The 18,263-nt window shown below is 39.8% G+C and overlaps 1 protein-coding gene across 1 annotated transcript in view; it reads left to right on the top strand.

The window, feature by feature from the left end:
• Window positions 1-6,954: 6,954 nt before the first annotated feature.
• Window positions 6,955-18,263, top strand: part of LOC124153261 — a 76,913-nt gene continuing 65,604 nt past the window's right edge. The window contains exons 1-2 of the mRNA XM_046526359.1: window positions 6,955-7,045; window positions 14,418-15,050. Of these exons, the coding sequence (XP_046382315.1) occupies window positions 7,034-7,045; window positions 14,418-15,050 (645 nt within the window). The 5' untranslated portion in view covers window positions 6,955-7,033. The remainder of the gene's footprint in view (window positions 7,046-14,417; window positions 15,051-18,263) is intronic.

The following is an 18,263-nucleotide window of genomic DNA, read 5'->3' as shown; positions in this document are numbered from 1 at the left end:
GCTCGTTCTTTTTTTAATTACTCTCTTATCACTAATATATTTTTCAATCCATTAAAGATACAAAACCAATTGCCGAAAGTCATTGTTAGACACCCGAGTCCAATGAGTGACTATGGCAAGCTGAGAACAGGTACATTTGGCGAGAAAAGGAGGGGTGAAATATGATTCTATTCGCTTACGATTTTCGTGTAACTTGATATTTTATTTCGTAAGTAATTAAATCTGGTCATTGTAACATGAACCCCGCGCGATCAATGATCTTGGGGTGTCTGAGGCCAGTTGGGTGGTCTTAGGGAAGAGGAAAGGGTCAGAGGGGGGCCGAGGGTTGATGGAAGGGCAAATTTAGGGTAAGGTGCGACGTAGTTACTATCCTACGCCGGTGAGGTTCTCCCGTTGACCGTTCCATCTCTTGGGGAAGATTCGCACTACATTCCCGTCCTATTTAGACTCAAAAGGTACTAAAACAGTGCGTCCAGCTATTTCCACAATAGGGTAGTTTCCTTCAACAAAGAAAACGAAAGACATTACCCACCATTAGTGCATTCATAATATACAAATTATTTGGTTTTAGAAATACCGGTTTAGACGAATGGCAATGGTCAATTTTATCCTCATTTGAAAAAGGCCAGATTGGCGCCCATGCGATTCCACTCCACGTGACGTCACAGGGACGTAGTTTCTATACGAGTAGATAGGAGTTTTACATCGACTGAGATTACCAATGCATGTATGAGGCAAAGAGCTCAGAGAAACATCTCTTAATAATCACCTATTAAAACTGGCTATGGTCGGAAAGTTTCTCTCGTTTGATAAGGTATTAATAATCCTTATTTAAGCCAAGCGCTACCAGCTAGCAGGGTACTCTGCTACCTGCTAGCATCCTGCGTCGAATCAGCGCTCAAGCCTCGCCCTATGGTCACCTCACACGCTGCAAGCTGGAACCAGAAATACGTCACACGGACTTCTCCCACCATTCCTACTTAGCCGTCGCGTTTTCGCGCGCTTGAAATTTTTTATTTTTCGTTTAATCGCGAAAAATAGATATCGTCATTTAAAAATCTAAAAGCGTGAAATACGTACTCCATGAGTAATAATCTTTCAATTTAGGCAATAAAAAAATAATAGGAAACCACCCTATTACGTATATTCCTTAACCTATTGCGTATTGCTTCCTATTGCGTATAGGAAACCACCCTATTCATCACCGTGAGTAGATGAAATGTGCGTTCGTCTTGTAAGCGACTCATGCTAGGCAGGGCTGGATTTACCGTAAGGCAAAATAGGCACGTGCCTGGGTGCGTCGCAGTCCAAGGGGCGCCTTCTGTCACCTCTTGCGAGTGGCTATGCCTTCTTATAAAAATTAAATAAAATAATATAAAATTAAATACATTTTTTTAAATAAAAGGGGGGGCTAAAGGGAGGAGAGGGGCGCTCAATGGAGAGGTGCCTGTAGCGTAACTTTGTGTAAATCCGGCCCTGATGCTAAGTGCTAGCCTCATTTGCTGTTTTTTTTCCAAATCCGGGCATATTTTTACAGCTATTTTTTCTGCAAGGAAATGTGGTCATAACAAGATAAGGACTTCATGAAAAAATGGGCGAACAAATTCGTCAAAAAGTCAATAAAAATAACAATAGCAGGGAAGAATTAATTAAATCTCTATTATGTACGATGCAAATATTTACGAACTAGTTCGTCCATTAATAACAATACTTAAGTTGAAGAGAGTTCATTAACTGGTTTTCCTCTTGTTCTGAGGTACCATCTCATTTCTTTCGAGTACGTACGTATTGATGGGAAAAATTTTATTTTTGAAGAATATCATCATTACATTATATCAATAATTGGCGCATTTTACTCGAAAATAATGAAATATTTGTAGAAATCGGATATATATCAACCCATGAGGTATAAAAATCCGAGCACATTATATTTAATGAAATTAATTGCATACCAAAATGATCATTCGCTCGTGGGGACATTTCGTCACTACCTCACACAGTTCCAGCACGGACACCGTCCCAGGAGAACCCGTTTCTCAACGAGAGGTGGCTCTGTAGCACTTCAGTCTCAGTCAGAACTGAATACCTAGCGAAGACCGCGTCGGTGAATTTGAAAGAGATTGATGTGGACATAATAACTCTAAAGAAAATCCTTTTCTCCTATATAAGGGTGCCGAGGTAGGGTCATGCAATTGGAAAGATTTGACGGCCCAACTAGAAGGAAGCATTCGCAAAAATTAATGGCCAAAATGAAAAGGATATACTAAGAAGAGACCTAAAAACATGACCCTCTACCGATTAGTTGCTTTACTAAATATGGCGGACCGTTGTAGATGATCGAACTCCGGTTTTATTTGTATACTGTTATGGATTCTTTACTCATTTGTGCCAAAATGGAACACGAAAATCCATTCTTCAAGTAAGGCAGGCAACTTGTGTAGTGTAATATTTGACAGGAATTGAAATTATGTGCAGCTACGAGGAAGCTATGACGTGCAGTGAACTTGTGCCTCTAGTGTAAGCGAACTTAATTTGTGCAATTGGAGTGTCCCAAAGTAAATTGATTGCACGTAGACGATGAAGTGATTTGTGAGTGTATGAGCTTCGGCAAAATCATTTATTTCTTCCATACTTTTATGAATGGAAGAAATAAATAAAAATAATATCAACCGTATACATTTCTATCAAAGGTATATAACTGTTGCGAAGGGGATATGTTTCATATTTGAAGTAATTGTTCTTTAGGAATACAGCGAACGCGCATTAATTTTCATTCGTTTGTACGCTTACAAGTTCTGTTAGATTTTATTATTAATTCTGGTCACTTCATCGTGAGCTATAACCAGTGTTTATATGTCACGCATTTTGTTGCGCTGTTGTTTTTGTTTTAGTTACGGTACGAGAGATAGTGAGATTGGAAGTTTGTTGATGTTACAATAACTGGTTTAGCAATTTGTTTCAGCCTATTGCCGCATCATTTTCTTTTGTTCGATAGTTTTACGAATTTTCCTTGCCGCAGAGGAGTCGGCTGAAGTGTTGCCAGACGAAACCTAGCGGGTTGAACACAAACCGCTACCGAGTATCGGCTGCCGAGCTGGCTGGTAGCATACAAAGTTAGTAGCTCTTAGTTGCTCACTTAATAGAATCCATGAATACCATACCCTTAGTAGGAGACTTAAAGGTCTCAGTAGCCGACTAAGTTAGTCTCTCCTCTAGCGTGTTTTAGCGGAAATCTATGAATACAGCCGTAAGTCTGTGTAGTGAGCTATGTGAACTGTAAAGAGGTGTATTTATATATTAAACAACCAACAGCTTGTCCGCGAAACTCAGGCGTACTTGCTAGCCAAATTGAGTGATGAAATGGAAAAGAAAATCGTAGGATTTTAGGTTTCTCAGCGGATTAATATCAAGATTTGTAATAGAGTTTCACCTCGCGATGGAACAGCGCAGGAAATACGCAGAAAGTCAATAAATGCAACGGCATACGAGCGGAAAAATCAGAATCGAGTGGGACTGAAAGGCACTCGAAGGCATACATGAGGTATGTATTTACTATTATTTTATTTATTAATTTTGATCCTATTTTCACTTGGGCTCTTGAATAATCGTCAAGAGAGTAGCTACACGACTGTGCTATTAAAAATACTTATCGCATATCCTACCTATTTAAAAAGTCTTTGCCCATGAAAGACAGTAAACCATAGAGGTTCCAATCAAACAAAAGAGTTCCGCGAATGTTGATGAATTAATCGTAACATTTAAAGTTTGCGCATTTACCAGTAATTTTGGTGGACAGTTGCGTCATCATCATGGAACTAAATGAATCATTACTTCAAATACAGCATTTGTTGGCTAATAACTCAAAAAAGGAGTCCGGTGAAGAGAAGTTTTACAATTGCCATTATTCCTAAAACACAACAAACATAAAATCAATAAAATGAAGAGTTTTGGTGTGACTTCGTGAAATTTCTTCACTTTCACTGGTTATTTGCGCACAAATAATTTTACTCGACCTTTTTCTTCGCTGCAAACGTCATTTGGTGGGAAATTCACAATCATAAATTGAATGAGATGAATGGTGGTGGAATGGTAGCGACAAAAGATGCTGGGAATTGAGTAAAGGAATAGGAGTGGAAATGGAAGGAAAGGCAATAGGAAAAAACCCTCGTAAGGATCTTCTGAAAATGGGGCCAAGGGGAGGGGTTGATGTTGAGCTGGGTGGCCGGTTGGATGGGGTGGGGGTATTTCCAGGGAGGGGGAAAGCTAGGATGATTGATACAGAGTGTCCTTAACCATGGCACTAGGATAACCTTTAGATACTTCCGTAGTACAGATTTTAGGTACTAAAAGTCTACAAAAGCTTTTCATTTAACAAATTTTCGGAAAAATTGTTATTTTCAAGGTTAGGGAGTTAACAAGGTTCAAAATGGTTTTCTTGCCATTCTTTTCGGTATTGGTTTTATTTATTTATTTTCATTTCAACGCTACATCGCTATCAGTGAAGGTTTATCGGTTTTCACATCGTGTATAATTATCCCTATCTACTTACTCCGCTTCGATGGTGCACTTGAATTCCTGTGCTTCTAACGATGATGGCTGAGTCGCTCGTCGTCGAAACTTTGGAATATGAAAAATCTTACTTGGTGTGAAATCCGATAAATCTTGACTGCCATCGCTCGCCAGGGAAAGACTAAATATTCTACATCAGTATTTTGCCAAAACGACGTATATTCTCTAGGGTTGACCAATATTTTTCGAATACATGGACCACATACGAAGGATTTTTCATTGTTATTTGCAGAAAATAAAGCAATTAAATCCCATTATTTGTTTACGTCAGTGAATGTGGAAAGATTGTAATAATTGTTAAGTTTGTTGACTGGTGAAATTGTTGAATTAGCCATTTACGAAAATTCACAGTTTTAATGTATATTTTGGGAAATAATAAAAATTCTTGTAATACTGGTTATAAGTCTTTGCAAAGCTTAGTAAATCTTATTAGAATTACGTCAAAGTTTCTGCTAAAGCACTCGATTGACAAATAGAAAAAATGGCATATAAATACTAGTGCATATTTCATATATAGAAAATAACCTCTTGGATGTATTTTCAAAATAATAGACTTAACATACTTATTAACAAAAATGATGGAATAAGATTTCTTAGTCGCATATTGGAAATTAGCATTATGTTTCTACATATAAAAAAGCCAGAGTCAATGCAAAAGCAAAGGTGGTTTCCCCTTAAAGTATTCTGGATTGTATTAAATAGGTAATGTTATTGCTAAGCATAGTTTTCAATTAGAAGAGCATACTTTGAATATTTCATTACAATCACGAAAAATGAAAATGCTCTTGGTTTTTCTCGGTCCCTAATTCCTTAATTTGATTAAACAAATGTTTCATCCGTGCTCCTTCCGTTCCTTTCTCCATCAGTTGAATAATCTCGTCTACATTCCATTCATGGCCTCCGTGACCTCACCTGTCGGCAACCTCACACGTAACTAGTGCAGTTTCCAAGTCTGGGACAACTGCCGAGGCCGCGGCCTTCAAGCCCACGAAAGAGAATGTTTCTCAAGACGAATTACCACACGAAGCATTACATGATTTCAAATTATTTTGAAAAAGCAAATTCACAAAAATCAGATAAAAAACAGAATTTTTGAAGCCAGCAAGCCGTAGTAAAAATATGAATTTGGTTTGCGTAGTAGCTCTGAATTATTTAAAAATAAACACATGAATAATATTTACTACTATTCAAGTATTCAAAATGTTTTCGATATGTAACACTTCGAATATTGTTCCACATTTTTCACACTTTCATATACTTTCTCAATCCCTTATTGTATTTTGGCTCCAAAAACAAGAGGTGTAAAGGCTTACAGCCGAAATGTGGATGGATGAAGTTGAGGAGAAATAGAGGGCCAAAGCTTTAAAGGAATTTCTAGTTACCATCAACTAAGACTCCTCTCATTAAGGACCCAACACTCGCACAAAAATGCAAGCAATTTTAATTTTCCCGTTTTTTATGGAAAATATGGGGATGAAGACATCATAAAATAGCAGGCGTACTCTATTAATCAGTTATTTATATTAACGTGCTTTTCAATGAAATTCATTTGAATACAACTGCTAAATATAATTAAATACCAATTATATTTTAGCCTCTAGCAGGTTATTTTCATCAAATACATAAATATTTTGCAGGGAAAAAATTATGGACTTACTAATGGTTTCCATTTGCGGAGTTACCCGTAAGTGAACGTACAGTGCAATGCCCAGAGAACTAATCACAAGCGTGTAATATTTATTAATATATTTTTATTTCATCCACATAAAGGCATGAACGGTTTACACCCGGAAGCGAACGTACGATGCTAAGTTTAGAGACGTAAATACATGCGTATGATACAGTTGTTTATGCATATATTTTTATTTCATCCGTGTAAAGCGATGAGCGGGCTCGGATTGCAGCCGTCTAATGGATAAGGTGTGTACCCAGTAATAGGAGAGGGTGTGAGCGAGCTGAGAATAAAAATCCCAGCTCATGAGTGCGATTCCGGCTGCGCAACTTTAAGAATGAGCCTCGAGGGGGAGTCGCCGTAGTGCACACGCACACCCCATTGGCCGACGGCGAATAGAGAAAAACAGTCAGGGCGTGTGCCGCCGTGTGGACACCCGTGTGTGTGTCGGAAGCTGCGCCCGCGGTCCCTGCCAGACGCGATCGCTCGCCTTGGACGGGTGGGAATGAGGAAGGGGGTGGTTTTGTGCACATACAGCTCTATCCCAATCTCCTCTCCTCCCCCACCTACACCTCTCCACGCACGGGGAAACAAATCCCACCTCCCCTGAGTCTCGTGCCGCATGGCTTTGTCGATCAAAGGGGTGGGTGGGGGAGTGAGTGATTCCCCCCCCCCCCCGCAAGCGCTCTTTTCTGCGGCAATGGGTGAGAACAAGGTATAAATAGTGGTCGTGCGGTCGTTCGCGGCACCATACTCGATCGCAGGACGAGAGAGACGATAGGACACCGCATCATGAAGGCAACGGTGAGTAGACAACCCGCAATCGCTCCCTCTTGCACTCCTTGGCCATAAGACCAGATAGATACACAGCGACCACTTGCGCTGATTATTCAAATTGCTGACATAGGGCGTGTCCCGAAGTATTACTGCCGGAACTGACTTCTGTCGATTATTGATAAATGCAGCACTACAACTACGGTTAACGCTGTAGATCATAGCTTAATTTTTAAACGAGCGATAGATTGGTAGACCAGTCCATCGGAAGTGATACACCTTCTTAAGCCTTAGAATACTCGAAAAAATTAACCTCAGACGGCCTAGGCCAAGATACTGAGCCTCATACCTTGAATTGGGAAATATCCCACGCCTTCAGAATAGACCAGGGTGAAGTCCCATCCTAAGCCTTATATAAGTCCGTGCCGTAACCTTTTTACAAGTAATATCTTCATAAAAACGAAGATATTACTTGTAAAAAGTGAATCTACATACTATCTCGCAAGCCACATCAAAGGGCCTCCTTTTACTTTGCTCCAAACCAACTTATTTCTCGTTCTATCTGCCCATCTCATTTTTTCCATCTCTCTCGATACCCACGTTTCGTAAGCTTCTTTTCCAGTTCTTTCCTTCTTGTCCATGCTTCATAGTCATACTTGAAAATGCTCCATGAGTAGCATTTTTAAATAATTTTACAACTTTCAATACAATAAATATGCGTCAACGTCTTTTAAAAAGTTCCTCTCAGAATATGCTAAGGTGAAGTAATCAAATTGGAAAAGCTGGAAAATGTTGATGAGGCCTTTACATGCGGAAGATTTCAATATCATAGCATAATTTTTAAACCAGCAATAGGTCCTTAAAATATACCTGTAGATCGGAAGTCATGCACCGTCCTAAGTCCTAGATCACTCCAAAGAATAATCCTCAGCTTAACAATGCCAGGGTAATGATCTCCATAATCGATTTGAAATATTCGCTCGCCTTTAGGATAGACCAGGTTCAGCGCCACCCTAATCCATACCTAAGTCCGTCCCTTACAAAAAAACTACACATGACTTGAAGAAGTGAATAAGAAAGTGAGGCCTGAGTACGTATTAGTTCCCAAAGGAGGTGGCAGTTTCTATCATTTGCCTTGATTTTGAGCAAGATTCCACAATTTTCCCTCTGCTGGAATTTCCTTCTTCGAATGCGCGAGTGACACCTTAATGGTTCACCGATGGCTAATCTAAATTGCTTCATCACATTTTTAAAGGCAAAATTCTCAGCAGGCAGTAAATTGTGCGAATTACAAGGTTTCCTTCAATATAGTGCGTCTAGGTTTGCGCATCCGACCATCCCCTGTACACGTGCGTCATGGTGATGTATTCTTTTGTCTGATGACCTAAAGTGGTTGTACTGTATTAAAACACCTGTAGACTTATTTGTGAATAATTCATTGACAATGGCAATATACCAAAAGTATTGTATGGGACCATAAAGTCTCCATTTTTTTACTCAATTTTTCACTGTAATAACAAAATAGAAATCATTATAACAAATTTTTACGGAATTTCTATCAAATCTGCCCCTAGACAAGAGTTTTAAAAACTCTTTCGATGAGAAGTAAGACTTCGGGAAGCGAAATAAATTTTACATCAACCGTTTCTTGGAATCTAAAAAAAAAATCCAACGTAGACCAGATTCCTATCCCTAGATTTCCGATCCCTAGTTACCAATTATATTCGTGATGCAGAGTTGCATAAGAAAAAACAAAGGAAATTGCACGTCGTAATGTTTGTTGGAATTTGCCAAATGATTCAGTACTCAACTACAGTCTCTCTTGGTTTACAAGTACATGAACTTTTTACAGAATAAATTCCTCTCTTACTCGGATGCACTACCATAATCTAACCCTCAGTATTTTCAGCAATGAACGTTCTTGCTTAGAAACATTAATTAATTTTCTCTTTCAAACAGAGGTGATTTTTCCTATTTAAAATGCTCTAGGTTCATGAAAAATTTCTCGGGATTCCCACCGGGTGTGGTATTGGGATAATTCTCCCAACGTTTCAATGGCTGAGTCTGCCATCGTCTTCAGGGGTTTACTCTTAATGGTACTTTTTTACGGTACTTATTTATTTATTTTATGGTAGACTAAGCCATTGAAACGTTGGGAGAATTAACCCTATACCACACCCGGTGGGAATCCCGAGAAACTTTTCATCAACCTATACGCCGGGAAAACCGAAAATGTTACATTGCTCTAGGTTCAGTTCAGTAGAAGTATTCTCATGAAATTTTCATGATATCCCAAAACGGATGCTTTTTCCACACCCTACTTTGCTGGGAAACGAATATGTCCAGATGATGTGAAATGTTTCATTGTAAATGTTAGCTGTTACAGAGGAGGAGAAGTGTTCTCACGGGAATACTTTCAAAAACCCTTAAAGCTTGAAATAATGGTTATCTAATTACCCGTCTAGAATGTCCCTCTAAGGGAGCCAGGGCCTTGAGTAAAAAGAACGGCTCGGCAGCGCCACGGCAGAATGGATTTATAGGATGTCACGACTCAGTAAATCCTGTCAATGGAACCGTTACAACCTTTTCACTGCCAATAAAAGTTGCATTTGAGCGGTGCCGACCTTGGACACCACTCCCTTTCCTAAAGCGACGGCCGCTTAAACTCGTGAGAGAATGGTGGCACGATGGGCGAAGCGTCTTTCATTTTATATTTCCACATACCCCGAAAACCATCTCGCAGTGGCCTTTCACATCGAGGAGCCCAACAATTAACAGGTGTGCAAGCAGGAACACCCAAGTCGTGGATAGAGGTAACTCAACCAGGCGGGACTCGAACCCCGAAGGGCAGATAAGCAGGCGAGGACGTCACCCTGCAGTGACCGAGGCTAGCAGACATCATTTAGCCTTGGGGCTCGGGTTCAAATCCCGAGGGGGAAGCCTTTAGATATCCCACAGAGAAATAGCCACGTAATGGTAAAGTGAAAATAACTCCTCTCCCCCACCCAAGGGGAACGGTTAATTTTACACACCTTAAGCTTTGCGTGTAATGAATGTACTTCGTCTTCAACTAGTTAAACCAAGCTTCTTGTTTGCAGTAATGTAATGAGCCTTAACAATTTGTAGCAAAAAGCTAACAACAATAAGAAAATCAAGAAGCGAAGAAAACTTTTACTATTTTCAAAACATTACAATCGCTTCAAATGCAAAAAAATCCTCCTCCTTTAAGAATGTCCTCACATTACGAATTCTCTCTTATGTCATAACGAACGTACCTAATTTGCAAGGCATTTAAAAATACATACATTGAATTTCACAAGGGTCAATAATTTCAAATATTTTTCATATCTACTGTGCCTCCTGTTTTGAGACCTTAGGAGGTTAAATGATTGGACAATATCTCCATCATAAGGGGCAAATATGAAATGCTTCATCTTAAAATGGCAGAAGAGCACTTAATGTAACTCATAATTTTACTCGAATCATAGTAAAAATGCTATAAAGATTGGTAAATGTTAGAAATAGTGTGAAATTATAAAATAAATTTCATTTTAAAACTTATCATTACAAATTCTATCACAATTAGAGAAAATTTCCACTGATAATAAAATACTGTGTGAATGAGTTGACAATACAGCAATATTCCCACTAAATTTATATTAGCGCGAAAATAAACTTACTGGAAACAATTCAATGTCTTATAAAACTAATATAAATAGCTTCCACTTCATCTTGCCACAAATCATACAAGATAATGCGCAGGTGTTGACGGATATGGGAGTACTTCCAAACCAGTTCGAATTCTTGACGGAGTATCATAAAAGGAGATTGTTATGATATTTGGGAATAAAGACAAGCCTTTAGAAACGCAGTGACTGCACAACAACCCATTTGGTGGTTAAGAAATAGGAAAGACATGGAAGGTGAACCACTTGCTAGACATGAAATTGTACTCCTGGCGGGTAAAAATAGAATGTTAACAAGTATGCTAGCTAAGATGCTCAGAAAGATTGGCTAAAACAGTACCGCTTCCATAAAGTTAATTGATATAATTTGTAGCTTTGATGCACTTAAACCATAGATTTCGTTATATTAAAGGATATTTTAAAAATACCATGAGCTACTGGAATATAGTTATTTCAGGCTGTACTTCAAGGAATGTGATCAGGAAGGAATGTGATCAGGAAGGAATGTGAAAATAGATTTTATTTACTCCAATGCATCTATATCCGAGTGAGCAAGGCATCGATGTGAAGGCCAAGTAAAGGATCTGAGCCTTAGTCTCCGCTAACTTAAATTTATGTCAATATTGCCGCTATATAAGATTATCTTCTCAAGGGAATTAGGGTAATTATCGAGTTTCTGTGATAATATAAAATAAATTCAGGGTTTGCTTAGTTGAATATAATTTTCCGATAATGAAAAAAGGCAACCTTTATTGATACCACGGATTTTATTCGAAAATCATTCAACTAGAATTTCGAGATAGGTTCACGCAATCATAAAAGCCTTATGATGTTAATCGACTTGCTGATCTATATCTACATAATACTTCGCAAGCCGACTCAAAAGGCGTGTGGCGGGACTACTTAGGAAACCAGCCTTTATCCAGTAGGAGACTACTACCAAATTTAGGTGCAAGTCGTAGAACATATGCTCTGGGGAAAAAATCCATGCATCCTATCCTTTCGGAATAATATGCCATTTGTTGCTTCCGTTCAACCTGGAAATATAGCACGGTTCTGGAGTGATGTTCTGCGCATCACTGTTAATCATATACTTTCTTAAGTGCTCATGCAATCAACATCTACATACAACTCTCCTCATTTATTATTAGTCTTTATAGTCCTTTATTGTTCTAAGGGTAAAGGAATTCCCATAACTATCCGTTCGGAAATATTTCTCTCTTAATTCATTGGTTCTTTCGGAACAGGAAACACATTGGGTTTTTCTAAATTGATGTTCTTCGAACGATAACTATTCTCAATTTCTCAAGCAGACTAACCCTAGCGCGTAACCTCCGAATCTCTAGCAGTTCCCAGCCTAATTCGTTTAACATCAGTTCAACGCTTTCTGTAGGCCCTTAGCAGTTTTTTTTACGAATCCCACCGCTTACCTTAGTATTTTATTAAGTTCACGGATTAAGTCTTTCTGCGCCGGATCCCATCAGCTTGCTGAATATTCAAGGTGTGACAGGACGAGTGCGATATAGCACATCTCTATTACCTTTCCATCCGAAAGTCTTCCCTCAACTCTCTCGACCGCGTAAACTAAGCCTTGCACGTGGCATACAAGTATCTAGCGTTTGTCATCTTATTCCATGCTACATCTATGTAACGCCCTTTGTTGGCTGGCACCAGTTCTTAGCGATGTTCGTCCAAAACAGGAATCAGACCTCGTAAAAATAAAGTCAAGTAAAATTTATCTTTTTTCATCCACAATATGCCATTCTTTTCTTTCCGCGGATATAAGTTCGAACATTAATGGACTTAATGGGGATAAAAAGCAACAATAGGCTCCGCTTCTGTTCAGGTGAGCTATTTACGCGATTGAAAAAGTTCCAATTCACGCCCAGGCGCTAGAGGGTGTGGGGGCGAAGGCCGTTCGTATGCCAGTGCTACCGATGCGGTTACGCAAGCAGGAGGCCATTGAGACAGTGAAAGGGAGAATTGCCCCGTTAATGATTTCCGAGAGTGGGATATTTCTCGGTCGAGTGATTTCCCGGAACGACGCGTGTACCCCACGCACGTCTCTTAAAGAGGGGCGTGCTTTTTAAATGAAGTGGGCGTGCCAAAGGATAAGAGATCAATGGGCGACTCTAGGAAATTCCTCGTGAAATTAAAATTCCACGGCGGCAGAGGAATTTCTTCTGGAACTATATATTTTCCTTGGAATCAGTCACTCGGTTTTCCATACCTCACTTTGTTCTGCTGACACAGCAGTGAGGGAAACGGGAGAAATAGATACAAGTGAATATATCGGTCGAGGCGATGCTCGAAACATGGTGCGGAAATGTTTTTGTATGTGAATGAAATTAACTGCCGGAAGATATATTTTAAATTGATAAATTATCATTGCACCCTCATCAAATACTCATCGCATTGCTTATTCATTGTTTTTAGCGAATCCATCCATCACGCAATCGAACGGGATATCGAATGAGTGATCAAATTTACTTATACTTACACAGCCGCCAAAGAAACCACGAGGCATTTGGTATCAACATTGAATAACAATCTAATTTAGGGGTAATTTAATTTCGAATGAGTCTCTTAGTCTTCTACTTAACCTATCTTTCCTTCCTAAATTACTAATTTTCTTATAAATAAATTGAGGGTGGAAGCTTAGTTCAATATTTTTCTCCTAATGAAAGAGAAAATTGACTGTGGATAGTATAAAAGTGAATTTCAGACAAAAATAAAGTTCAAATTTTACTTAAATTAATTTTTCTCAGCTAGGGTCGTATTCCTTTTTTGTTCTCCAAGGTTATTTGAGAGGTGAAATAGACAGGTATTAAAAGCTATCAGAGTGTTGAAGGCTTACATCATTTCTAACTAAGTCACAGCTGCAGCAATACAATCATAATAGGACCCAAACCATCACCTTAGCCAGCCCTTACTGGAAGATTTTTAAAAATAATCATCGATTCCCATTGCGTTTAAATTGGAACTGATTCAACTTTGCCAATAGATCAACACAAGGTCAAATCGTCCTGAATCGATTTTAGCTTGGATCATTTTGCAGTCACATCTACTGGTTCGATTCCATCTCAATGTTAGTTAATCGAATGTAGTAGCACTAAAGAGTCCTTTGATGTTCAGTCTACGTGCCACTCACATATAGCAGGGAAGAGTACCACAGTAAAGGCATAAATGGTCACCCATCCAGGGGCGCAGCCAGGAATTAAGGCTGGGGGAGGTTTAAGTGCAACTAATACCGGGGTGTGTGTGGGTATGGCATACCGACCAGGATAAGAAGTAGGTGCGAGATTAGTAAATTGTGGAATTTTAAGATATAAGGTTCAAAATGGTGAATTTTACGGCTTTCTGGGGGATATTTCATTAATCCTTACGCTATTCTATTAGTAATATCAATCCGATAAAGTAAAATGGATTAAACCTAAAAATGTCTCTGAGTTCTGGGGGGGGGGTTATCCCCCAAAACCTCCCCCTCGCTGCGCCACTGCACCCATCCACCCTTTCGGGGTTGAAAATGGTATTATGTGCGAAAAACCTAGTTCGGTCGAAATAAAAAAAGGTTAGGAACAAGACTAAGTGGTTTCATTAAGTTAAATAATAAAAATTACTGTGGAATGAAGCCGGAACTGCATCTTTTAGCGCATCTAAACCCTGCCTAACGATTGTCCTCCACAACTCAAACTCAACTCCTTTGATCCTTACAGATTCTGGTCTGCCTCGTGGCATCGCTGGCCCTGGTCAGCTGTGCCGAAGAGAAGAAGGAGGAGGCCGTGAAGGGAAAGCAGGAGAAGAGGGGCCTTTTGGACCTCGGCTATGGCTACGGCTTCGACCACGCCGGCCTCTATGACCACTCCAACCTTCTCCTCGACCACGGCTACGGTCTCGGCTACGGCTACGGCGGACTCGCCGGACACGGCGTCGAGCACGTCTCCAAGGTGATCACCGTGACCAAGGAGGTGCCTTATCCAGTGCCGCACCCGGTTCCCGTCCCCGTCATCAAGCACGTTGGAGTCCCGGTCCCGCACCCGGTCCCCGTCGCCGTGGACAGGCCCTACCCCGTAGCCGTCCCCAAGCCGTACCCCGTCCCCGTCGACAAGCCGTACCCGGTCCCCGTGGACAGGCCGTACCCCGTCCCCGTGCACGTTCCCGTCAAGGTGCCCGTGCCCCATCCAGTGGCCGTCCCGGTCCCCAAGCCGGTGGCCGTCCCCGTGCACGTCCCCGTCAAGATCCCCGTCCCACAGCCGGTCACCATCCACAAGCCGTACCCGGTGTACGTGCACGGACACGGAGACGCCATCCACGGCGGAGAGTACCTGGGACTAGGCACCTACCACCACTAACTCACCACTAAGTTATTCCACCAACCTAAGGCGATCCACGAGACAACTTGCCAATCGCTGACATAACAACACATGCAAACAAGCACACGCAATGTCGAACCCGCGAGGCCACAAGTCCACCAACCAATCTTTTGTTTCAGAAGACAAAACAAACACTATTCCCCGAAAGAGAATTACTTAAAATCTATGGGAGCAATGTTTAGGCTTTTTTCCAAAATAAGATCCTAATAAAATCCGTAATACGCTTCTATCGACCGAGATTTAAATCTTCCTTCTGAGCTGTATTACCGAGATGGCATGCTTGGTTATAGCTCTAAAATTTTATGAGAATGAAGTCTAAACCAGACCAATTACAACAATAGAATGGCATCCCCTTTAATTATGGATCACCTAACGCCAATATAGCGTAATTTTCATCGCATTAAAATTTCGAAATCGTACAAAATAGAGCCCAATAAAAATAATTTGCTTCGTCGTTGCATCAAGTCTTTGACAAAGCGATATCCACGCATAATGCTATACTCACGCACTCGTTAGTTGGCTACTACTACCACAGGTACCACTCGCATAAAAGATAAAGATAAAGATATTTATTTCACTGCCCCAAAATATTACAACATATGTCATACATTAACAGTGAAATTAGACACCCCTTAAGATGAGTCTTGATTAGGGGTTGCCATTACATACAAATAAGGCAATGCTCGGCAGTACATTTTATATTAACTTTTAAACAAAAGTGGCTCTTCTAACTCTTGGAAATTCTTCATATCGATCCAAATTGCGATTGAAGATTACGTTCCATTTTCCATATCCACCGCGCAAGTGTGATATCGAACTTTTACTATTTCTGTCAGCTTACGACCTTCCTTGATGACAAAACTCTCCATGTCCTCCGATGACCTACTCTTTCCCTGGTAAAAAACAGCGCAAAACGGAAAATTAAGTGTCTCAATTTCCGTCAAAAGGCGAGCCCTTTTATTTTTTCATGCAATCCCGTTTCCAGGGCACGCAACGATATTCGGACCGTGCTCAGTGGAGCGTGATTCAGCGCTCACGTCACACATATGCGCACGCGAAGGGAAAGTGTGTTCTGTATTTCTGCTCGAGTGCGGTTGTTCGGAGGGAAGGTAATAACACTTCGATACTTCACACGTTTCCTTCCGTTCCGCGTCGGCGATCTTTGAGACATCTAGCGGAGGTTTGACGACGACACGCGACCGCAGAGAAGACGCTTACACAAACACAATCGGCCGACATGATGATGTTCACTCCAGGGGGATGAGGTTAACTCGGACTCCGTGGGAAGGGGTTGATGTGTAAGACCACAAGCCATTTGCCCCGCTTCGTTAGCAGAAGAGGACTTCGGCACGACCGTGTGAAAATATTTCGTCATCTCGAAAAATGAAAGAGAAACTGTATGAACATTTCATCCATCGAATCCTACCGCACTTTTTGTACCATATATTGTAAATAGACTCAATAAATGAGTTTTAACAATAAATATTACGGTGTCATTTCTGTTCCTGAAGCTGTTGATAAAAGGAAAGTGGAAATGGTGTTCCCTCGTTAACTTTAAAAAATTTTACTCCTTTTAAAAACGTGTAATCAGGATGATTTGCACCTTTTGAGAGGCCTCTCCACCATTTGAGAGTCCAGATACTTCAAAAAAATTCTTCATACAAGTTAAAATGAACATTCTAGAAAAAAATCGCGCATTTGATGCTGTAGCTGGCAGAAATTCTTTTTCAGAAACAAGTCTGCTGCAGTCAAATACAGTAGAAATTGAGTATTTTTAAAATAAATTACAACTTTTTTCATGCAAAGTGCAACAAATCCAGAAAATCAGCTTGTATCATAGGAGCGTTCTGATGAAAAACTTCCTAATCATCCAATTTACTCTGAATAAATTTAAATTATAAATATTTACCAGAATTATTTATTTTTCAATAAAATCGGCCAGCAGAGAGGAAGGTGAGAGGGATACCTCACATATTTAGCTTCACTGCTGGAGCGGCTGGAGGGAGATACCACCACAGAGTAATTCACAGGTAAGTGAAATCACAGCATAAGTATATAAAATCCATTTTACCCCTCGGTTTCCTTTCTCTACGAGGAATTTCATTTTCAAGGCGCGTTCAATGTCTTCACCAGGAGTTGAGCCCGAGATACTTCAATCAGTGGTCCAACGCTCGCATCATGATTAGTGTACACACCAATAGTAAATTTATGGAAAACAAATAAACGTTATCCAAACTTCTTTGATGGTAGACATTCAATAAGTTATTTTTTTCAGTCCTGTGTCTATTGCTACTGTGCATAACGTTTTTAATAAAATATCCTAACCAAATACAAAAATATCCCAATATCTATAAATCATATGGACTTGAAATAGCAAAAACCTATACAATAACATAAGTTTGTGATTATCCAAATAATTTTTCCACGGTGAAGTCCAGCACACAAAACTTTGCATCGTGCGCGTGACTGCGCACAAAGATAACACAGGCCAACAAAAACATTTTGTTTGAAAACATTATTTACTTTAATAGCTGATCTTTATAGAATTTTATGTGCCGAATTCAAACCTGGCCTTAGTTTTTTTGCATCACCCATAGTTTTCAAGCAATTTGTATTTAATATTTAGTCTAATACCCCTATACGGTATATAGGGAAATCAATGAAACACTGTTTTACATCATAAAATTGTTTGTATTTACTGTTCACTACATCGAGATAAAATTGTTTGTATTTACTACAGCCTGATAATACATGGTTCACTTGTCAACTGGAATTGGTCTACATTTTTTCCCTTTTTTCCTTGAAGCTTCTTGTGTAGCTTTTGCTGCGATGAATCGCTTGCTGAACTTCTCGGTAAAGTACCAAAAGTAATCCCCATTATCTTCGTTCATTAGACCTACTTTTTCAATTTTATTATAACTATAAAAAAAGCTGTTAAATTCTAAAAATATTGCTTGATTTCATAAATTTAACTGTAAAATGTGAATAAATGGTGGGTGATACAACTTTAAAACCATCATATTTGGATTCAGCAACTTTAAAAACTAAAAAATTAAGAATAAGGTATTTTCAGTAAAAAAGTTTTTTCATAGTTGGCCTGTGTAATTGTTTCATGCAGTGCTTTGGGAAACATCCGTCGCGGAATAGGGGGAAAGTAGTGTTTATTTCTCCGACAGTGGCTTAGTAAGC

This window comes from Ischnura elegans, chromosome 2 (assembly GCF_921293095.1).
Source record: "Ischnura elegans chromosome 2, ioIscEleg1.1, whole genome shotgun sequence".
Taxonomy (NCBI): Eukaryota; Metazoa; Arthropoda; class Insecta; order Odonata; family Coenagrionidae; genus Ischnura; species Ischnura elegans.
The sequence above is the reverse complement of the archived record's forward strand: the minus strand, read 5'-3'. Positions and strand labels throughout refer to the sequence as shown.